The following is a 22,539-nucleotide window of genomic DNA, read 5'->3' on the forward strand; positions in this document are numbered from 1 at the left end:
CCTGCAGCCTCTGGTCATGTTGGAAACGACAGCCCCGTGCATTCACTTGAGGTGCTCCTACTCCATTCCTCCCTCACATTCCTAGAAGCACAATGAGACAAGACAGCTCTTTGTGGCTCTTTGTACCATTCTCAGTCTCGCTGAAGTTTAAGGTATCTAATGCAGAAAAGTTTGTTTTGAAGGCTGCATCTGCTCTCCGATTGAATGAACAAAGCAAACTGGCTGCAAAATCCAGTATGTAAAATCCACAAGTCAGCTCTCCTCCTGTCCCATGCAGAAACCTCACAGTTTGGACGCGTGCCGCTCTGTCCCAGACCATCCCAAGATCTTGGCTGCTGTTTCTTCTCTTGGAGGAGTGGGAAGCACACCCTCCTGCCCTCCTCAGGCTCCACCCCTTGCAGTGCAGTTTTAAGTAGGAGGGAGCTTTTCAGAGATTGTAACAGAGATGTGGAAAACATAAAAACAGAGCGGTCTGGGAAGCCAATCAGCAGCAGAAAACAAGAGAGGAAAAGCAAAAAAAGGTATGTGCTACTCTGTACCCATTTCAGAAATTGCATTTTCTGTTTTCGACATGATTGGCATTATCATGCTTTCAATAAATTCTACTAAAATACCATGGCAGTTAACCAACTGAGCTATTGCCTTTCAGTTTCTGGAGACATACAATGCTGGATAAGACTTCTAGCTTCCAGTTGCTTCAAGCCTCAGCAAGCTGTTCCAGTAAAAAGGCAAACAGCCTCAGGCTGCAACAGCAGGGAGTTCTCCTGGTTCTCTAGGTTACTGAGGGGTAAACAGAAGAGGGAGCTACTTTCAATCACTACCAATGACTTTTTGGTTGACCTTTTAAGCTGTATTTAAAAAGAAAAAAAATTGAGGTGTTATGCCATATCTGTAAGATTGTACTAAAAGAGTGAGTATTACTCAGCTTGTTAACTAATTATAGTGGAAGTGTGTAATTTAAAGCATTACTGATAATGATGCTTCAGCAAAACCAGTACATCTGCAGCATTCTTTAGGTCAATGCAAGGTCTGTGTCTGCTTAAGAGAACTTTACCAGAAAGCACACTGCTGGCAGGTTTGCATTTGGAGTTTTGTAAACACAGTATTTTTCAAACAGCTATGTGGTTTCAGTTTGATAGGCTTATCACTCAGAACATTCCAATCTACTGGCATATACTGTACCTTTCTCAAGACTGAAAAGTATCTGCTAAAATGTGTTAACAGTTTTGCATGTATAGCAGGACACCAATCATCCATGGTTGGAAGGGCATGGGAGAAGGGAAGAAGAAAAGAAAGGGTGTAGCACCATAATATAAACCAGCTGGAACAGGAAGAAAACAAAAAGGAAAAAAAGGATGCAGCAGAGCAAAAGACTGCAGGCCATTTACACATATTAGACCATCTGCATTTTTATGACATGAGAATGAGATAAGAAATGCCATTTTGGCCAGCAAAGGAAAGAATATGTATTGCTTAGTTTCACCAATAACATTTCCACATAACCAGGACTGACGCTGCTGTGAAGATGTCCCCTGATGCTCACAATGTGTTCTCTGTCCAGTGAGCACACAAAACCAGGCAGCACTCAGACAATATTTCTTAGCCTCAGTGAAAGAAACCATCTGCCTCCTTTGTTAGGAAACAAACTGGGTGAAGAGAACCGAGTTCAAGACTGTGACATATCCATCCCCTGCAGTCAGAAGCTACAGAATCCCAAATTCATGCTTCTGCCAAGAAACTTCCCATTCAAAGCCAATACCTGTATGTATTTTGCAACAATAACATGAAATACAGCAGGATCACAGTATCCAAACGTCCTACCTGTAATTATTTGTAACCAGGTCTTTGCAGGAATTTTTCCAGGGAAAAGTTGATTTCTAATGAGGGAAGAAGCAGATTTTCAAAGCAAATGAGATGAGTGGAGGCAAAGATCCGTATTCACAACTAGACTGAACTGCAGAGAGCTGCAGAGTAGAAAGTGGATTTTAATGTAAAAAGCATTCTCATTATTTAAACTTGAAGCTTTGAAAGTCATTCATGCTGTAAAACATCCTTTTCAACAATTTATTTTTTTCTTTTACCTCCACAGACAACTGGAGCTCTGGAGGTGATGTGGAAAACACTCAGAATGAAAGGCAAGCTCCTAAGTCTCCTTCTGCTGGTGGGAGCAATCAAGACTGCCCAGTGCCAGGTAAGAGGGTGACACATCAAGTCATGCTCATGCCATCCAGACACTTAACCTAGTTTTCAGCAGCTCTTCTTACCACTGGCTCCAGCTGTATGTATCAGACAAAGGAAGGATCCAGTTCTACTGCTAGAAATAAGGAAGAAAAATAATTGGCTGCAGGATATGCATCTGTACCTTTCTGCTCCTTCCTCCCAGTCCACTTTCAGTATTTAAATATGATGGGTAGCAAGTGAAAGTCTCTCACTGAAGGATCACGCTTCATTGCATACACATCCAGTCCATGCTGAGCTCTTGTTATGACTAATCTTATTAACACATGCTCTGAAAAATGAAAGTTAATCAAAGTACTCACAGGGGAACTGCAAGCAAATGCTGCCGAGCAAAAACAACTGCTTGTTCACATTTACACATTTGCAAATTATTTTCATGGATCTCCTGCAAATAGCAGAAAGCTGACAAGCTTTAGTTAGCAGTTGGAGTGCTCCACCAGCACATAAATACTTCGCAAATGATGCAAGTACAACACACCACCGAGTTCACATCACTCAAGTGATGAGCAGTAACCTGATAATCTGTGCTAATTAAATTATTTGCTGTTTTTCAGTACCCATGTTGAAATACTTAACACAGTTCTCACTGTTTCCTGATTTTCAAGACCTCGAGAAGAGGTGTGGCTTCTTGAAGGCACTTGTTCTCTCAGTTTGCTTAAGAGAGCAGTTACTCACGGAATTCACCTTCTCTGTTCGCAGGGCTTGCACATGCGTTACAAACGGGGAGCCAGATCTAGAGGTAAGCCAGGCAAACTACAGCTGCATGACCCAGAGGCTTTAAAAACAGGGAAGAGGAAAGGAAATGACACTGAAGGAATGGAGCCTGAAAGTTGTTTTCCATGGCTGAGGGGCAACCCTGAGAATAGCAGATTCGGAAGACAAAATAGTGGAGTATTACCATCCACACCTGAAAGAGCAATGTTCTCTCTCTCTGTTCTTCAGTCATAATGAGGATAGTCATTAGCAGAACAGAACATTCAGCAGCATAACAGCGACAGAGATGTGATAGCTTGGGTCTGGGAATAAGAAAGAGTGGCCTGTTAGACTGATTTATCCCTTTGTGGGTACTTTTTACCCTGGCAAGAGAGTTATTTTGCTCAGCAAGGTCTTTTCCATGAATCTCTAAAGGAGGCTTCCCTTTCTCCAATTACAGCTATTTGCCAAGACTATTCATCTGGACAAATATACCAGCACAGGGGGAGCTGGCTGAGACTCTCAGGGAGCAGAGTAGAATATTGTCGGTGTGACAGCGGTCGGAGTTACTGCCACACTGTGCCCATCAGAGGTGAGTACGAAGAAGAAAAAGAATGGAAAGGGTGGGAGATGACAAATATCCATCTAATCATCCTAAAGAAAAACTCCATTGTCAGGGAAGGAGTTATCACACAAAATTTGGCTTGAAATGAAAGCATCATTGTACGCTGACTCAGACAGAACTAAGGAGGAAAGGGCAAGAGGCTGAGAAAAGCTTATGATACTGTTAATGGAGAGAATGGAGCAAAGGAAGAGCCTAACACTGCATACACACGTTAGGGGAAAGTAGAACAGGCTAAAGGAGACTGACAGGAGGAGGACAGGTGGGCATGTTGCCAGCTGCTTACTTCTGTAAGTTTAAATAATGTCCTGGCTTTTGCTTATTCCACAGCCTGCACTAGAAATAAATGCTACAATGGCGGCCAGTGTTCACAGGCATATTACTCACCACAGCTCTTTATCTGCCTCTGTCACCATGGTTTCTCTGGGAAGCAGTGTGAAATAGGTAAGCATGCTGCTCCAGTTACTGTGAACGACGCTGCTGGCTTTAGCTATGCAGTGCAGAAGGATTATGCACTCAGAAACTGCTGCTGCACAGGGGTCTCTCCACTAAGTTGCCTCTTTTTGTGGTACAGCTAATGTTTCAAACAACCCTAGAAAAGGACACATGGGTTTCTCTGGGTCTCATGAGGCCCCAGGTGGAATACTGCATCCAGATGTGGGGCCCCCAGCACTATAATGGTGTAGAACTGTTGGAGTGAGTCCTGAGGAGGACCACAAAGATGATTAGAGGGCTGGAGCACCTCCCTAAAAATACAAGATAAGAGCATTGAGCTTGTTCAGCCTGGAGAAGAGGAGGCTTCATGGACACCTCATTACAGCCTTTCAGTACTTCATAGCAGCTTCCAGTACTAACAGGAGGGAGACAGACTTTTTATACTAACAGCAATAGGGCAAGGAAGAATGGTTTTAAACTAACAGAGAGGAGGTTTAGATTAGATATCAGGGGGATATTTTTCACTCAGAGAGCAGTGAGGTGCTGGAATAGGTTGCCTAGAGAAAGTGTGGATGCTCCATCAATGGAGATATTTAAGGCCAAGCTGTATGAGGCCTGTGCAGCCTGATCAAGTGCTTGATTCAGTGGCTGACAACCCTGCCCACATCAGTGGGGCTGGAACTAGATGATCTTTAAGGTCCCTTCCAACTCAAGCTACTCTATGATTCTCTGGCCTCTTGATAAAATACTAATTTTTGAAGACAAAGACATTTGTGTATATGTAGAACTTGCTTGGAACAATGCTTCACTGACTTAGAGACAAGTCAGAGGAAACAGAATTTGTGATGCTGTTTTTTGTTCCCTCTCGCTCAGATACTGAAGTTAAGTGCTACAAAAATGCTGGAGTAACATACAGGGGTACGTGGAGTGTAACAGAGAGTGGGGCTGAATGCCTGAATTGGAATATCAATGGCTTGATGGACCGTAAATACAGCGGCCGAAGAAAGGATGCTGCTGAGCTGGGATTGGGCAATCACAACTATTGCAGGTGAGGGACTCAGAACACATTAAAGCTGCAAGAATCTGATTATTCTGAGAGCTTAGGGCAAAAAAGGCTATTTGCAACAGCCTAGTACCAACCATAGAACACTATGAATAGGTGCAAACATGGTGCAGTCCAACAGCAGCAACTGATAGATTTCTGTTTCTGAATCATCTAAGAGAGGATGTTTGATAGACTTCAAAATGCCTCTCTCACTTCATAGCCTTTCCCTTGTGCCCATTGCTGCCTTCTTAGTGTTAAAAACCCCTTTTGCAAGCCAGTTTCTTATCACATTTGACTGCAGATCTAGACACTCCTCAGAACTCTACAATGTAGTACTTCATGCACATGATCTAAACTGCACAAACAAGCTATTTACTCTTGCTACTGGCCGTCTCATCCTCACCTCCATGCTTTTATAATTAAAATAAGAATACAGATGACTTCTGCAGGTTCACTTCATCCCTTCACTGCTAAGCACAATCAAGTTACTGAACTAGATGGCACAGATGAGATTAGTAATTATAGCTTTGTAACGATGCATAATGTCATAACTCTTTCAGAAACCCAGATGAGGACTCCAGACCTTGGTGCTATGTCTACAAAGGGGGAAAGTACACCTGGGAACACTGCAGTGTGCCCTCCTGTTCAAAAGGTACATGCAGGAGTGCAGAGAATGGGCTTTAGATAAATAGCGAGTCATGGCAGCTCTAAGAGTTCTCCATAGCCTTGTGATAATTAATGGTTAAGATATTCTCACGTTAAATCATGTTTAAGGTTTTAATATTTATTACAGAGCCTGAGATAAGTATAGCTAATATACAGAAGCCTTGACAGAAATCACAATTGGAACAGCTGATGGTTCACGTGCACCATTTAACATGCAGCTTTCTTATTTAAGCTGGAAACATCAATTGCAAAACTGGAAGAGGCACAGATTACCGAGGTAGTCACAGTGTTACCAGTTCTGGAGCCACCTGTTTGAGGTGGAATTCTCAAATCGTTGTCAGCAAGTTATATAATGCTTGGAGAAGAGATGCTTACCAGCTAGGCCTTGGCAGTCACAATTTCTGCAGGTATGTATTCAGTAAAGCAATGAACTGAAAAACAAGTTTCCTTGTGGTAAAGTTGAGGCAGGGTCCAGTTGTTTACATGAGTTATCAAAGCAGAGGAGGGATGCTACGGCTGGGAATCAAACTCACTGCCTATGGTCATTTGCATTCCACTTGGTCTGCCTCTACTTCTCTAACACCTCAGTCCATAAGTGAAAATTTAACATGGCCTTGTGCCCCGTGTCTTTAAAAAGATCAAAAAGAATACACTCAGAACCCCATCTGCTGTCCTTAAGTGTCTCCTTCTCCCTAAACTCTGCAGATCTGGTGATACAAGTTTTTCTTCTCCTTCCTGTACTGCAGGAATCCTGACAATGACAGCAAGCCCTGGTGCCACGTACTGAAAGGAAAACAGCTCACATGGGAGTACTGCGATGTGCCTACTTGCTGTAAGGATCCTAACACTCCTGATTCTTCTCTTTCCCCACAGCATTACTGTACTGCATGTTGCAAGCCTCTTATAGTAAAACAAGAGATGAGGAAAAGCTCCTTAGGATATAAAGGGATTCTATGCCTCAGCTGTCACAGAAATGCCTCCTCTGCCAGATGAGATGATCACAGAACGAGGAAATAGGAAAGACAGGGTTTCTTTACTGTGTTTTTTCAAATCAGTACAAGTTTCCTAGGAAACAGGAATGAGTCAGATACTGAACAGTTCGTGTCAGGCTGCCTCAGTATGCACTGACAACCAACAGACTCTTGACCCTGGCTCGCTGCAGGAGTCCCTGAACAAAAAACCTATTTCTATGTTTGTCATCTACAGCCAGCTGTGGTCTACGGCAGCACAGAGCACGCCAGTACCGGATTAAAGTTGGCTCCTATGCAGACATTGAAGCTCACCCGTGGCAAGCTGCCATCTTTGTGAAGTATCGCCGAGCACCCGGAGAACATTTCCTCTGCGGAGGAATTCTGATCAGTTCCTGCTGGGTTTTGTCAGCTGCTCACTGTTTTGAGGAAGGGTGAGTTGAGGATTTGGTACTTTTTGGGAAATCATGATATTAAAAACAAAAAAAAAAGTCTGGAAAATTGAAGCATCCTGTATTAGCCTTACTGGAAGAGTGAAAGACTTGAAAAAGACATCTACTCCACTAAGCCATTCTACAGTAATGAAGTACAGTTAAATGTGATCAGTACTACAGACAGGCATTTGCTGGACAAACTAGTTAGCACTGAGGTACCACAGCAGAATATCAAACAGCTAAAGAACAAAGCTGTCAGCACTGAATGCAGAGCCATCTAATAGCAAGAGGAGCTTTGCCATGGTGGCTCTAAGCAATTAGTGCAAGAACTAAAGCAAACAGAACATCTGAGATCAAACTGCCTGATTGATGAAGTAGTAATAACACTAAAATAAGGGAAGCTCCAACAGCACATCTTCAAGGTAAGGTTCTACTCCAGTTAACAATGGAAGAAAGTAAATATGCTTTCATTTTTAAAGCTTTAGTACTAATCAGCTGAAGATTGTGCTGGGCAGGACTTCTCGAGCAACTCCAGAGGAGAAGGAACAAAAGTTTCAGGTGAAGAACTACATTGTACATGAGAGATACGACTCAGAGAATTACAACAATGATATTGGTAAGGATTTCTTTTTGATGGGTTGTGATTTGCTAAAGCTTGATGTTAGTCAAGTGGTGATTCTTGTTCTTTTTCCCACCCCGCTGCTCAGCTTTGCTGCAGTTGAACTCAGACACAGAAGACTGTGCTATTGAAACAGATACTGTTCGAGCAGCCTGCCTCCCAACACCAGACCTGCAGCTGCCTGACTGGACTGAATGTGAGATCTCTGGTTATGGTAGAAATGAAGAATGTAAGTAGAAGATGCCAAATGATGTGTAATTAGAAGTAGAATGTAAGTAGAAGTAGAATGTAAGTAGAAGATGCCAAAGAAGTGGCCAAATCTAGGTCCTCTGCCCCAAAGAATTCAAGCCTTTAGCACTGTTTAATCTGTGACTCCTGAATTATTTCATGGAATTATATTTGCACCCCAAAATACACCTGTATGTGGAACATACATAAGAACAAGTTTGGGTTTATTTCATTCATCTGAGATCTGTCAGCTGGGTTAGCAGAGTTTTCCTTGAAACTCTCAAACAGTAGAAACACAGAAAATGGCATGATGAATAAGACAAAGTTTGTCAGTGAAGGCTCCCACATTTCTGCTGCACTATTTATTGTATCTAATTATTAACTTAGAGATTGTCATTCTCACAGAAATCCATTTCTGTCAAGATTTAACATACCATGCAGTTGTGGGTAGTTGCATTAATCAAAAACATACATTGACTGTACAGCAATTAGCAAAAAAAAATAATAATCTAAGGGTGTAAAAGTCCTGGATATATATTAAAAGGTCAGCCAAATTAATCAGAACACTTCAATTGGGCAGTACCTACAAAAGTCATGAAGTCCAACTGCCTGGCTGCTTCAGGGCTAACCAAAAGTTCAATCACAGTATTCTGATTATGCCCTCAATACCTTGTGAACTCTGACAGGCATGCAGTATCAACCCCCTCACCAGGAATGGTTTTGAAACAGAGCTACTTTAAAAACCAGAGCTAAGAAAAAGCCTGGAATAAAACCTGTCTGGAAGTACATCTCGACTAACCTGTGAAGCATCCATCGTAACAAGGACAAATCATGATTTGAGCTATTAAGGCTTTTGGAACAGACTTAGCATACAACTTGAACAGACAAGCGTATCACAAAATGTTTTACAAGAGCTAAAGCTAGTCCTTAGCTTTTTCCATAGAGAGAACAGTTAGCTCTTTCAGAGCAAAAGGACAGTGCAATTGTAATTTAAAACCAGACTGAAAAACAGCCCTGCCAATTTTCAGCTTCGTGCAGTTGCAACTATGCAGAAGAACAAAACCAACATACAAGGCAGAAATAAATCAATTCCATTCCAAGATAACACGAGTGTGCATTCCTATCTAGTTATTCAGTATTTGGTACAAGACATCTGTTTTTAACTAACCCAAATCTAATACAGGATCCCTTTTCATACATGTGGTGATTATTAGATGCACTTCATTTACATTGATGCCACTCATGCAAAGACAACCCCCTAAGACACCTAGCAATTTGCACCCTGTAAAAATCTCTAACTTCTAAGCTTGCTGAAGCAGCAAAATTGTCTTTCAACTGTATTTAAATTGTTCTCAGTGGCAAAGCAGAACCTCCATAATTTAAAAAAGACTCCTGGCAAGGAAATATTAGCTTTGCCACCCTCCTCTCCTGCCACTAGTTACTGTACTCTCTCCCAAACTGCAGAAACCAAACTGCAAAGTTATATAAAATGTTTTCCCTGTATTCATATATATTCACATCCCTTTCAGTTTCTCCCTTTTATTCAGAGCACCTGAAGGAAGGCCACGTCAGACTATTTCCAGCCAGTCGGTGCACCACAAAGCATCTACACAACAGGACAGTTACAGACAATATGTTATGTGCAGGAGACACAAGGCACCTTGATGATGCTTGTAAGGTAAACCCAGTTTTATTCCTTTTTTTTTTTCTTTCCCCTAGGTCTATTCTTGATAATTTTCATAAATTATCAAGAAATTTCATAAATAAATAAATAATCAGAAATATCCGATATATTCATATATAAATAAATTATCACAAAATTATCAGAAATTATCAGAAATTTTCATAAAAAGCATTTACAGAAGTCCTGCATCTGACTACATGGAAATTCTTTAACAGAACTTATCCGTTGGGTCTTCTTTTGTAATTCCCTCTCCATCTTTTCCTCATAATTAGGAATGCAAGCTACATTCAGTCAAGCAAACCAGAATACAGACTGGAAATTCTAAATACAGGAAATACCACAAAACTGAACAGGAAACCCCACCTCAGCAGTTTCCTATTATTTTCTATTCTGTGAGCAAGCATACCTAAATAAAAATCAGCACCTTTTCAGTTTCACTATCTGTTCAATAATCACACGTTACTCACAATAGCATAAAGCAGCCTGGAGTTTGAACAAATGTTTCTTGTCTCATTCTTAACAAAAATGCCTCATGTTTCATACATGTGTGCTATACAAGGGTAGACACCTTAGTTTTAGACTGTTTGGGGTCTCTCCTCTGATACAAGAGGAGCACTAAAGAATTCTGTCTGAAACACAGAAGGTACTTATGTGAAAGTGCTGTTACTGAGAGCACTGGAAGCACAGTGTGCTGATTTGTCAGTATGCTACAGAGTATTTAAGGAGACATGAGAGATGGCATCTAGTGTGCCATTATAGCCACTGAATAGGGAAACAACACAAAACATACACACAAAAAAAGGAGGTTCTTACTAACCTGGTACTTTTCTGCAGGGTGACTCTGGAGGGCCTTTGGTCTGCATGAAGGACGACCGCATGCATCTAATAGGAATCATCAGCTGGGGAATTGGCTGCGGCCGCAAAGACACACCTGGTGTTTATACAAATGTGAACCGTTATCTCAGCTGGATTCAGAACAACATGAAGTCCTGAGGAAGAAAGTAACTATCCACAATCCCACGAGTGTGCCCTTACAACCTGCTCTGAGGTGTTTTAAGGATACTGACAGGGCATCCTACCTGTCCAGATGCTTACGACTTTCAGTGGAAGACACACTGCTGTGTGTGGTACAGGCAGTTTCTCAGTACTCCACGTTTCTCACTGCAGGTTATCACAGCTCTTGCTCTTTCCCCTTGCATCTCTAAGTTTTCTCCTTCCATCAAATCACACGGGCAGAACTAAAACTAAATTTTGGCTTGCAAAATGTGAGCTATGATGTTTTGGGAATAGAGGTGAACTTAAGGCAACTGAGACCAATTTCACTTCCTGATGCTTTCATCTCCCTCTTTAGATCACCAAGACTCAAGAGACACACAGACACGTGTCTTCTCTAACATGGCCCTAGGGCATACCTAAAAACAATTTCCTTTGTGAAATATGTTCATTATTCAAATTTACTCCCACAAACCCCTTCCTCACCCCTCCTCTTTAGAGGAATATTCTTTTCTAGCTTTTAAGCCACGAGACAAATACCTCCCTACAAACAATGGGCTAGACCAGAAAGTCTCACAACTCACATGAAAAAACATCCTTAAAAAAAGAGGTGCAATGGAAATACAGATACTTTCTTACTCAAAATACACCTGCCTGCAGCAAAGTGAATCAGAGAAGGGTTGAGCTTGAGCCTTTACTCTACATAGATTTCTTCTGGCTTGGGTTATTCCCATTTGGGTCTCACATAGCAAAAATAACACACTGTGCACTGTCCCCTTCAAAAAACACACTGCTGTAACACTTGTGTGTGGGGGGAGAAGAGGGGAGAATAAGTCTTTCAATGTACTCTTCTTTACAATTCCAAAGGTGTGCTTTTTTGGTTTTGTTGTTGTTGAAATACCATGCAGGTATTTTAAGTTATTCTGTACTTGTCTGGCTTAACAGTAAAATTTCCACCACTGTAAGAAGAACCAGCAGCTCTAAACTTGTCCAGCAAAACAATAATCCACACTTAGCTCCACTGAATTTACAACTGCAGTCTTCCTAACACAGTATTAACAATGGATTTGTAAATAAAAATGCTAATTCTTATTTGGATGCATATTAGAATAATTCTGGTTAGGATTAAGCTCTGTCCTTATGATGTTTTACTCTGCTTATTTAAGCTGGTTTCCGACTCCAATAGAAATAACAAGTGTTTAGGCATGTGCTGCTTACTTCCTTATCAATGTACCACTTGCTTTTTCAGTTTGGAACAAATTTCTTAGCAGAGATTAAGCTTAAGCTATCTGAACAAAACCAGAATGGCATGCTTGTTAGAACACTCTGTTCTTGCTGTTGCTTTTCCTCCCTACAGGAGCCAAATATACAAACAAATAAATAATAAGTAAAAATTGTAACACAGTCTTACCTGTCACAGAATCAACACTCAATTTTGACTACATAATTTCCATGCATTACCATCCATTACCAAAGCAAAAGGATAAGTCTAACTGCAGCCTCTTCAAGTGCTTGCTAGGCATACATCTATCTAAAATTAAAGATCATATCACACAAAGGCTGCATTTATCCTTTAACAGAAAACAGGATGAGTTTAACAATGACATCACAAAACAGAATCTTGGTAATTAACACTAAGCAAACATTACTTGCACTCCAATTGCCATGCAATACATTGCAATGCAATGCTAAGTGGTGTCAGTGCACTTCCTAACAGTTAAGGTTCTTTAACAGATGCCTTCTAAAACTTCAGCTGTGTATCTTGTAAAGCCCACACAAACCACTCTGAAATGACACGGGTGAGAAGTAGAAATTAATTTTATTTATGCTTTTGTTGAAGTTTATGTTTGCAATGAACATGCTCCCAATCTGAGGTCACCTGCTGTGGCATTCATCAGTTGCACTTGGAAAATGCAATTCCAAAAGCAAAATGCCACTCATCCACTGCTAGTTTCCATCACAGGAAAAACAGAGAGCACATTATTCTTTATTTGGGGTCATGCTGTTCTGTTCACAAGCATGGACTACACATGCTGGATTGCACAGCCACCTGATAAATGCTGTGATCACACGTACAGCGGTTTATGAACCAGTTCTGTCATCAAGAAATTAACACATTGGCATCTAGCGGCCAAAGAGCACACTGCAAACAATACAAAACTGTTCATATGCCTCTCATTTCATATTTAAGCTTTACAGAGAGATGCAGCACAGACTGGGATGGGCATATGTAGCAACAACTCTTGCAGAGGAGATAGTCTCAGTGAGAAATCAGGCTTGAACCCACCAATTATCACAGCAGCTAACTGAGACTGGAACTGGAATGAAGTACAGTCAGGAATATTACAATGGTACCAGGACATAATTGAGATAATGACACCAGTGAGCAGGGAAACAGCAGTATCACCTTCATTTCTAATAGGGAGGCAGAAAGAAAAAGAGATTCCAACATGCTACAGGATAGTGACCATCATCACTTTGCTGCAGTTCCAATTTAGAAGGGCTTCCATCAGAGTGCTACATCTCCACACAAATTCCTCCCCTGCCTCTGCCCCAAAGAAACTTGGAAAAAATTACCTCTAAATACTGAGGACATAGGAATAGAAACAAACTACATTCAGATATCACCGCCCATTGGTTACAGGCTAAGTGCTACAGTCAGCTCTCCACAGGATTTCATATTAAGATCTGAGGGAGTTCCAGCCTATCCCAAAATCTTTCGGATACTTAATGACCAACAGACTAAGAAATATTAAGGAAAAGAGTTCAATTCTTCCACTTCCTCCCTCTGCATTACCTCCCCCAAACTCGTGCTTCTTAAAATCCCATCCTGGTTGAGACAATCTACTTCTCCACTTCTTTCAGCCCCTTCAAAGGACAAAGGCCAGCCAATTTCACTGCTGCCAAAAGCTACAGCTCTCCAACCTCACATCCAATGATGGAGAAGGGCCGATGCCAGACCATCACCCTGCAGTTGAACTCCGTGGAAATGGAACTTCACATCATGCACAAAGGGATAAAACACAGCCAAAATATAAGAAACAGCAGTTGGAAAAACAATCTCTAGAATTTCCTTTAAAACAGAATGATGAAGGTGATACAAACTCAGATATCTGACTTGCAGGTCCCAAGAGATCTGAAATCCTCTCCCATCTGCCAGAGCTGCAAATACTTCAGGCTCAGCTAAAGATGAGATAGTTTCAGGTCAACCCTATTTTTCCCTCCTCCCTAGCATGTAAGCACTGGCTATCCTGCTCATGCTACCAAAGGAAAGGGAGTAACCCTAAATAGACAGACCAGGGAGAAGCTGTTATTCAGCAGCTAGGGACAGGAGAAACAAGAAGGTGTTTTTCCTCACTCTCAGGATCCTCTAGGTTCGGACTTGGAACTTGCCAGCTTTAGTCATGTATTTTATCCCCTTGAAGGGCTTGTACTTCTCCCCATACATGTCCAAGCGATTCACTTTCAGTCCTAAAAACAAATAAAGACAGAATAAGACTGACTGTTGCCACAAATACAGCAGATGGAGGGATCAAGGAAAAGAAGACCATACCAGAAAGGCAGACAGAATCATTCTTACAAACACAACCATACTCTGAAATTATTTATGGGGTCGTAAGAAATGCAAGAGGATGTAGATAGGCCGTTCCACAGAACAGAGAGAAAAACCCAAAAAATCCATCTAACTGTTGCTTAAGCATACAATTCTTCGTCAGAATGTGCTTCAGAAGGCCTGCAGAGCTACATCAGCTGTGCAGAGTGAGCACTGGCAGAGCAGAAAACATTCAGCTTCTTTACCTGACGGTCACTTACCAGATATAGCCAGCTGCTGAATTTTAAACTGCAGGTTAATAGTGGGGTTTTCATCTGGTTTCGACGTCCCAGCTTGCAGATTCATGCTACCCTTCAGGCTTGGCAGCTTCTGGGGGTTTATCTTCCCCACATCCCACGTGAGCAACTTCAAGTAACAGCAAATATAGCAGGTAAGCAGAAATACCACCATTTAAGTAGTAACACTCTCTAAAGAACTCTGTTGTAATGCCAACTTTTATTGTTTCTCCATGAAAAAAGTTCTTTGTCTCAGTGTAATGCTGTAATGTGATGGAAAGTACAGCAACAATAGCGAGATGGCAAAGTCCTAGGCTGCAGCAAATGAGAACAAGCCCAAACGAAGCAGCTGTGGATGCAGAAACAAATGGAAATTTGCTAACCTTTGGAAGGCCTCAGGCAGGCTGGGATTTCCAGCAAGATACCCTTACCTCCACTGTCAACCCTTAAATGAGGGCTGGAAGCAGTGGATCCTGGCTCTAGCCCTTCCAGTCCCTCAGATGCATTGCACTGCATGCAGCTGAGCTTCCCTGGGTTGGCCCTGCCTTCCCACCAGGTGTTTCAAACTGCAACTTAGCATTTCCACTACACTCAGCATCTTCCTTTACATACTGGATACCCATTCCTCGATCAAGTCCAGAGTCCTGCACTTTACATACAGCAAAGACTTAAGGAGAACAAAGACAGCTGCTCCTTATCTTTCCAGTGATGTTCCTCAAAAGCATATTGTGAATAGTATTCCCACTGTTTGTGCCATGAGTTCTACTTCCTATGGGTAAGAGTGACATAATTAATGCAGAATCACCTCCCTTCCATGTGGCTGAAGCAGTGTTGCCCCATGCTCTACTATGGATAAACCTTACAGCTTGCAGAAAGAAAAAAAAAGAATCCTGGTGCATGTGTTGGGGGGAGGAATCCAAACCCACTAACAAACACAAATCCTCAGTGCTCACATAGGATTCAGTGTTGGCAGGCAGTATGAAGCATGACAATCAGATAAGCAGAAATTTGTAAACCTTTCACTAGACTCGTGCCTCACTGTACAACACCAATCCTTGACTTCCTGCACACATCCACAACTACAATCCATTCCCAGCTATCTGCCGTGTGGCTGAAGACAACAGGAGGTGTGCAAGTGTTCAAGAAACAGGAGTACATTAAGTTCACATCCCAAGAAAAGATACTGCCTTCATGGCATCAACATTCAAAGAAATGTTCTCTTAAGCACGAGCGCTTCAACTTCATTTGCTGAAAGGATAAAATTAAACAAATAAAAATCTAATTTCTCTCACCTTTGTAACTGGATCAAAGATGTGTGTGCCCTGAGAGGGTGTGAGGCTCATATTCAAGACCCCTTTTGGCATCTGGCTGGTAACCATCACTCCCTCTATAGTCTTCCCCATAGTTTGCTTTGGTCCCACTGTGATTTCAAAGCGTCCCAGTGAGCTGCTATCACGGAAATTGATGTTGTGTTTAACATACACAGGAATTGCAACAAGACTGGAATAAAGAGAACAGAGCCCTTGTTAACTTTTCACCTTCATTTTTGGTTTTCACTGTTGCCAGTAAAAAAAAAATACAAGGAAGGACTGCAGGAAACGTGATCTTCTTAAAGGAGAAGGACATCCTAGTCTTATTAATCCAAGAGCAAATTCAGAATGCTGTCCTGAAGCCTTAATTACTTTTGCTTTTTTAAACCAAACTTTCCATATCGTAGTTTTCTACATCCTCCAAGACAAGTGAAGACATTCAGTGTAATGGAAGAAACGAGCAATAGACAGCAGAATCTTCTTACACGTCATCATCAAGCTAGTAAGCAGCCCCAAACAGTGCAGCAGCACTTCAACTGCCTGCTTTCAAATTGGTTTTTTCCTCTGCTCCTTTTCACTGACTTAAGTCTGATAAGGTTTAACAAAATGCTTTAGCATCTGTAATCTCAACTATCATCAGCCTGCTTTCAGAATTCCTAGTTCTATTAAGAAAGATATCAGAAAGAAAAAAGATCAGGATTATCAGACTGTTTTACCTTAAAGTTCTTTATAAATACAGGTAATTGTTTACTCAATACTGCCTAATTCATTCCCACTCGAGTTTGTTCACCTACTTGCTCCTTGCTTTTGAAAAAACACAGCCTGACTAGAAATGAAAGACCAAAAATCACTGCTCCAAACAATGAGACACATGTTTTAAAAAAGCACAAGTTACCACACACTCCTACTTCACTTGGCACAGCAAGCCACCTAACCTTTACAAGCAAATTTATTCTTATTGTTCCCCCAGCCCTTCTTTCTATCTCGTCAGGAAGACCCAAATTCCACAGCTTGCATCTCTAAATTCAACACTTACTTCTGAGCACTGACGTGGTAAGACAGCAAGCGAAAATTCCCATCAGGTGGAATGAAGGAGAGAATCCTCTCTGACTCCCAGCGCTTAAAACGCACACATGGATGAAAACTGACATCATCCAATAACCGAGGGTTCTGAAATAAAAGAAAGGCTAATGAAGGCAGTGCTAGATAAAGTAACTGCTTGAATTCTTCTCTGCAATTTTCTGTCTGTGAAGGGCCCACCATTTGACACTGTCCCCATCTGAACACATCTACACTGAGGATGCTAAGTTAGCTGATTACATCTGTGCACAGTGGTACTCAATATTCTTAGTCCTATTCAGACTGGATATCAGAGGAAAATCCCTTTACTGTGGTCAAATGGTGGAAGTGGCTTCTTAGAAATGCTGTTGATGCCCTGTGCCTGCTAGCATCTGAGATGCACTTGGATAACAGCCTCAGGAACATGCTTTAGCTTTTGCTTATCCCTAAAGGCTAAACTAAACTATTCTATTCTATCTTAGCAAATTCAGTCACGTCAAACAATTACATTGATGCACATTCATAAAAACATACCTCGTTAGGATATTTGCCTAAACACCAAAGCTCAGAAACTTAAACACGAGCAGTAGTTTTAATAAAGAACCTGAAAATAAAACCTTTAGGCTCAAAGTTGTTGAAGTTCATTGCAAGTTTCCATCGTCAATTCTTTTTATTTGATATACATAAGTTCTGACCTACTGGAAACCATCACTGTAAACCAGGGATCTTAGTGGCATGGATGAGAAACTCTTTTCAAAATATTTAAGTAGAGATACATCCTCGAGCTGTACCATAAAGGAAAGGGTAAGATCTGGCATCCCAGTCAGCTTGACACAAGCATCAATTACTCCTTGGATTTCAGCAGTAATTGTAGAACCTACAACAATAAAAACAAACACAGGAGGTCATACGAACCTTATTAAAATTCATCACAACATGAAAAAATTATTAATGAGGAAGAAGGGAATTTAATATCTTTATGAAGAGTCACCACATCTTACGTTGCCTGTTCAACATATTTCTCACTTCCAAACTCTTCAAGAGAAGATGCATACAAACAAGAACCACTGACATCTACAGCGCCCACCCCAATGGGCAACAGCAGTAGCTCCCAACTCTGGTAAGATTAAGATACATTACAACTAAGGGGACAGTTCTGCATAGCATTTCTAGCCACCTTCTATTTTCCCTGTACAGAATTGCTTATAAGACCTTATGAACAGCCAGAGGAGAAGAACAAGTGAAAATTCTGATACTTCTCTAAAATTTTTGACTGAATGGCACCTACAGCTTTGCAACATTTCAAAGTAAGAAGAGGAACAAAACTTTCCACACTTACATGAAGGAGCACCTCTTTGGAAAACAAAAAATTATTACAACAAGTTGTCCTGGTCTTAGCAAAAAGCCATTTCCATACCTGATTTGTCAATTATTGCATCTATCTCCTCAATCACATCAAAATATGCCTCATTGTTGGTGTATTTCACACCAGTACGTCTCCAAGGCACCACTGATAGCTGTCCAGTAGGAAGCTGGTCACCCACATTAGTGCTTCCTGGAAGAAGAACAGTAATCAACATCAACCACAGAACATAGTCAGTGTTCCAGAACAAGTTCCTGGCCTCATCTCACTAGATTGCAATTAATTTCCAAGAAACCTCTGTCTCTTTGTGGGAGAATTAATTATTCACTGTTTGTATTCTACAAACAGCATCTCCACATCCATAAGCACTAACGTGAGACTCCCAAAAATCTGTGCTATGGTTTAGAAGGGTATGGAACAACAAACATTTTCTTCACCTATGTCCAGTTTGACTCATGTAGGAATACTGCCACAAAGTCACAGCAGTTTATCTACTTTTAGTTTCCTCATACCTGTGATGGTGTTGACTACTGTTCGCAGGATAGTTGGAGGCTTTATCAGTTCTTTGAGAATATTAGATTCTGTTGCCAATGGAAAGCCATTGTCTAGCATCTCTTCCAGCACTTCATAAACCACCACAACGTTGTCCTTGATCATCACCTCTGAACAGACACCAAAGTAATCCTGTGCAAAAGAAATAATTGATCTCTAGAGGAGACCATGAGTGACCATTCAGTTCATTTTCTCCCACAAATACATCAATCAAGCTTCTCCTTGCAGCAGGTGAAACAGCACTGACACATATTAGCAGAAGCACATCATACTGAACACTGCAACAAGAAGCACAACTCTAAGCATTCCTCCACCTTTGCCCCAGAAAGCTGGCAATCACTGCATTGCTGCATACGCCTATTTCCTTTCTATATAATGGGGTTCACTCTAATAGCCAAGAGTTTTCAACTGGCATTTGAAAGCAGCTCTGATGCAACTGGATAAGCAGCAACATTAACTAAAAATAATTTCCTGAAGAAGGTTTTGGCTTGAACATGAAACAAAAGACTTCCATATCAATAGAAGTAACTCTGATTTTGACTGTAATAATGCTTTTACCTAGTTACTTTAATAGTGATGGCCTTCAAAACAAACAAACAAAAACCACCACACTACAGAACGATGGTTGGGAATCTACCTGTGACAACATTATTTAGAAATTCCAATTAAATTGCTTTTCCACTCGAGCCATAACTGGCCAAATAGCTCAGCACAAGGTGAGAATCAGCCTCAGGCAACCTAAAGCTAACAGGTCTCACCAAAAGCAAGTCAAATCCACGCATACACACACCAAAAAAAAAACCCAAACAACCCAACAAGATGCTTGGATTCAAACTCTGGGGATAAACAAAGAGTCAACCATGCTCTGAACTTGATGAAACGTAATTCAGAGCCTGCTGTTGCATTCTGAGCAGTATTTGGAAGAAAAGTTCACATGATGCCCATCTGACCAGGCACTAACACTTCCTGCATTTCAGCTGATCACAAGACAATTCAAACCCAGGCTATACAATCATGTTGCTGGCAGGCAGTAGAAAGATATGTTCTGCATTCTACATCCACCACCGACTCACAGTCGTGTCAGCAGAGAGGAAATGCAGTTGCTCTGAGGCAACTCCTATAGCTCACTTCTTTAGGTAGCAAGGTACCCTTCCCAGACACACTGTGCTGTAAACGTGCAGGCAGACTGTCAGACTAAGGAACACAAATTGCAGAATTTCCTTTGAGAATTGCTGAGACTTGTGAAACCAACTTCAGTTGGGTCTCACAAGCGCAGCGCCTAGAAGATACAAGATTGCAAAACAGAAATGCAGTTCTTGATTGCTGAAAGCTCCTTCCTGTAAGCAAACATTTATCTCGAGTCCATCGTCAACCTGAGAAGTTAATTCCTAGCTACTGCAAGCAGTCAGAATCACAGAACGGGGTTGGAAGGGACCTCAAGGATCATGAATCTCCAACCCCCGGCCACAGGCAGGGCCACCAACCTCCCCATTTAATATAAAGCACACACTCTAAATCCTTGCAGGCATAGGATGTAAGTTAAGAGAGAGAAAAAAGAAAAAACGAATTGTCACAAACTCGAAAGACTCCTTTTTTTCTCCTATCACTGTCATCCTTTGCAACAGTGGTGATGTCAGGCTTCTCCTTTCCTAACCTCCCAGCACCCACCAACAAACACCATTGTGTCCTTCCTCCACGTGAGCCAAACCTGGAAGGTGTCGACGACACGGTGCAGAAACTCAATGACGAACAGAGGAGGCACCTCCGTCTGAATAACGGCCACAAAGAAGATCTTGTGGCGGTACACGCTGAGCAGGTAGTGATGCGGGGTGGAGATGACCGGAGGTACGTTCTCCGCTTCTGAAGCCCTCTCCTGCGCCTCGAAGAAGTAATCGCAGACAGAACGGCTGACGACGCTCTTCCAGTGCTTCTCTAGGAAGATGTCCCCCGAGGCGTTAATCAGGAACAGGCTGTGGATCATGACTGCGCCGTCACACGGCAGGAAAGCAACCCACGGGGCGAGCTTTCGCAGCGAGAGCTCTAACGGAGCGACCCGAGAGCAGCCGAGCCCGATCAGCCGAGGAGAGGCGCGCTGGTGATGACGCACAGAGCGGCACGGCACGGCTTCCATTGGGGGAGCGCCGCACCGCGCAGCAGGGCACGTTCCGCCAGCAGGGGGCGCAGGGCACGCTGCGCCAGAGTCACAGTATGGCCAGGGTTAGAAGGGACATCAAGGATCGCGGAGCTGCAACCCCCTGCCGCACGCAGGGCCACCAACCTCCACATTTCACAGCAGCCCAGGCTGCCCAGGGCCCCATCCAACCTGGCCTCCAACACCTCCAGGGATGGACGGGGCATCACAGCCTCTCTGGCAGCTGTTCCAGCACCTCACTGCTCTCACAGCACACAGCTTCCCCTGACATCCAATCTCCAGCTGCCCTCCCTCCATTCAAACCGTTTCCCCTCGTCCTGCTGCCATCTCCCCTTGCACAGAGCTGACTCCCCTCCTGCCTGCAGGCTCCCTTCAGGCACTGCAGGCTGCACTGAGGTCACCCCGCAGCCTTCTTTTCTCCATGCTGAACAAGCCCAGCTCCCTCAGCCTGTCTTCGTGGTGGAGGTGCTGCAGCCCCTGCTCATCTCTGTAGCTCCTCTGGACCCTCTCCAGCAGCTCCCTGTCCTTCCTGTCCTGGGGGCTCCAGCCCTGAACGCAGTGCTGCAGATGGGGCCTCACAGGAGCAGAGCAGAGGGGGACGATCGCCTCCCTGTCCCTGCTGCCACCCCTCTGCTGACGGATCCCAGGATCCCATTTGCCTTCTGAGCTGTAATCATACACTGCTGGCTCATGTTCAGCTTTCCACCCATCAAGACCCCCAGGTCGTTCTCTGCAGACCTGCTCTGAAGGACCACTCCTTCCAGTCTGTATAGATGCCTGGCATCCCTCTGGCCCAAGTGCAAAATCTTGCACTGTGCTGTGCTGAACCTCATTAGGTTCATACAAGACCACCTTCCAAGCCTGCTGAGGTTCCTCTGAATGGCACTCCATTGTCAACCACACCACTCAGCTTGGTGTCAGCAAACTTGCCGAGGATGCACTCAATTCCATCACCAGTGTCATTGATAAAGACATTAAAGAGCACCAGTCCCAAGACAGACCCCTGGGTGATGCCACTTGTTATCGGCCTCCACCTGGACACAGAACCACAGACTCCGTCTGCAGCCTTTCCACCAATTCCTTATCCATCGAGTGGTCCACCCATCAAATCCACATCCTTCCAATTTGGAGATAAGGATGTGGTGGGGGACCATATCAGAGACTTTGCTCTAGTCCAGGTAAATGACATTGGCCGCGCCACCGCCTCTACCTGGTTTTGATCAATTGCTCCAATACAGGAAAAGAAAAGCAGCCTCTTCTGCTGCACAAAAAGAACTGCGTGAGCATACGGCTCTTACTGCGTGGGAAGGAAGGAAGCCTACTGGTCAGGACTGCTGCAAAAGCACTGGCAGGCTCGGATCTGAGTCTGCTGCCACCTGTTCTTCACAGGGCTGTTTGAAGCTTATGTTAGATCGTGTTGTAACTACTTGCTGTAGTTATTTCCCCCCAATTTCCCTGTTTTGTTGTAACTATTTCTCCCCAGAATGGGGCAGAGGTCAGGCTGTTCATGCCAACATCACATTTTCTTAATCCAGCATGCAAAAGGTTAACCTCTTTCACAAAAGCAAAAAGGAGAACTGACCTACTTACTGCCATTTACACTTAAGGTTTGTTTTCAAGTGAGTTTTTAAGCAAGATTTTTTTTTAAAT

At 42.7% G+C, this 22,539-nt stretch overlaps 2 protein-coding genes across 2 annotated transcripts; one reads left to right on the top strand and one right to left on the bottom strand.

Annotated features, from left to right (window-relative positions):
* Positions 1–406: 406 nt before the first annotated feature.
* On the top strand, positions 407–12,029 carry PLAT (plasminogen activator, tissue type). Its single transcript, XM_048928318.1, has 14 exons — positions 407–521; positions 2,090–2,191; positions 2,938–2,977; positions 3,392–3,523; positions 3,884–3,997; positions 4,862–5,036; positions 5,594–5,685; positions 5,932–6,106; positions 6,446–6,531; positions 6,906–7,101; positions 7,581–7,717; positions 7,809–7,949; positions 9,478–9,626; positions 10,467–12,029. The coding sequence occupies exons 2-14, from the start codon at positions 2,111–2,113 to the stop codon at positions 10,623–10,625; spliced, it is 1,677 nt and encodes a 558-aa protein (XP_048784275.1). The 5' UTR covers positions 407–521; positions 2,090–2,110; the 3' UTR covers positions 10,626–12,029.
* Positions 12,030–12,425: 396 nt separating this feature from the next.
* AP3M2 (adaptor related protein complex 3 subunit mu 2) lies at positions 12,426–20,963 on the bottom strand. Its single transcript, XM_048928319.1, has 8 exons — positions 20,446–20,963; positions 18,698–18,869; positions 18,240–18,377; positions 17,614–17,699; positions 16,800–16,933; positions 15,746–15,953; positions 14,439–14,583; positions 12,426–14,096 (listed from the first exon to the last, which is right to left on the bottom strand). The coding sequence occupies exons 1-8, from the start codon at positions 20,866–20,868 to the stop codon at positions 13,996–13,998; spliced, it is 1,407 nt and encodes a 468-aa protein (XP_048784276.1). The 5' UTR covers positions 20,869–20,963; the 3' UTR covers positions 12,426–13,995.
* Positions 20,964–22,539: the final 1,576 nt, after the last annotated feature.

The sequence above is a fragment of the Lagopus muta genome, chromosome 27 (assembly GCF_023343835.1).
Source record: "Lagopus muta isolate bLagMut1 chromosome 27, bLagMut1 primary, whole genome shotgun sequence".
In the NCBI taxonomy this organism is placed as follows: Eukaryota; Metazoa; Chordata; class Aves; order Galliformes; family Phasianidae; genus Lagopus; species Lagopus muta.

Excerpts from the sequence above, each read along its gene's own strand:
- PLAT (XM_048928318.1), top strand. The coding sequence starts at position 2,111 with ATGTGGAAAACACTCAGAATGAAAGGCAAGCTCCTAAGTCTCCTTCTG. Across the intron at positions 7,102-7,580 it reads GCTCACTGTTTTGAGGAAGG|CTTTAGTACTAATCAGCTGA; the intron begins GTGAGTTGAGGA and ends TCATTTTTAAAG. Across the intron at positions 7,950-9,477 it reads TTATGGTAGAAATGAAGAAT|TTTCTCCCTTTTATTCAGAG; the intron begins GTAAGTAGAAGA and ends CATCCCTTTCAG.
- AP3M2 (XM_048928319.1), bottom strand. The coding sequence starts at position 20,868 with ATGGAAGCCGTGCCGTGCCGCTCTGTGCGTCATCACCAGCGCGCCTCT. Across the intron at positions 18,378-18,697 it reads AGTAGTCAACACCATCACAG|GAAGCACTAATGTGGGTGAC; the intron begins GTATGAGGAAAC and ends TTCTTCTTCCAG. Across the intron at positions 14,584-15,745 it reads TCTTTGATCCAGTTACAAAG|TTGCTCACGTGGGATGTGGG; the intron begins GTGAGAGAAATT and ends TGTTACTTGAAG.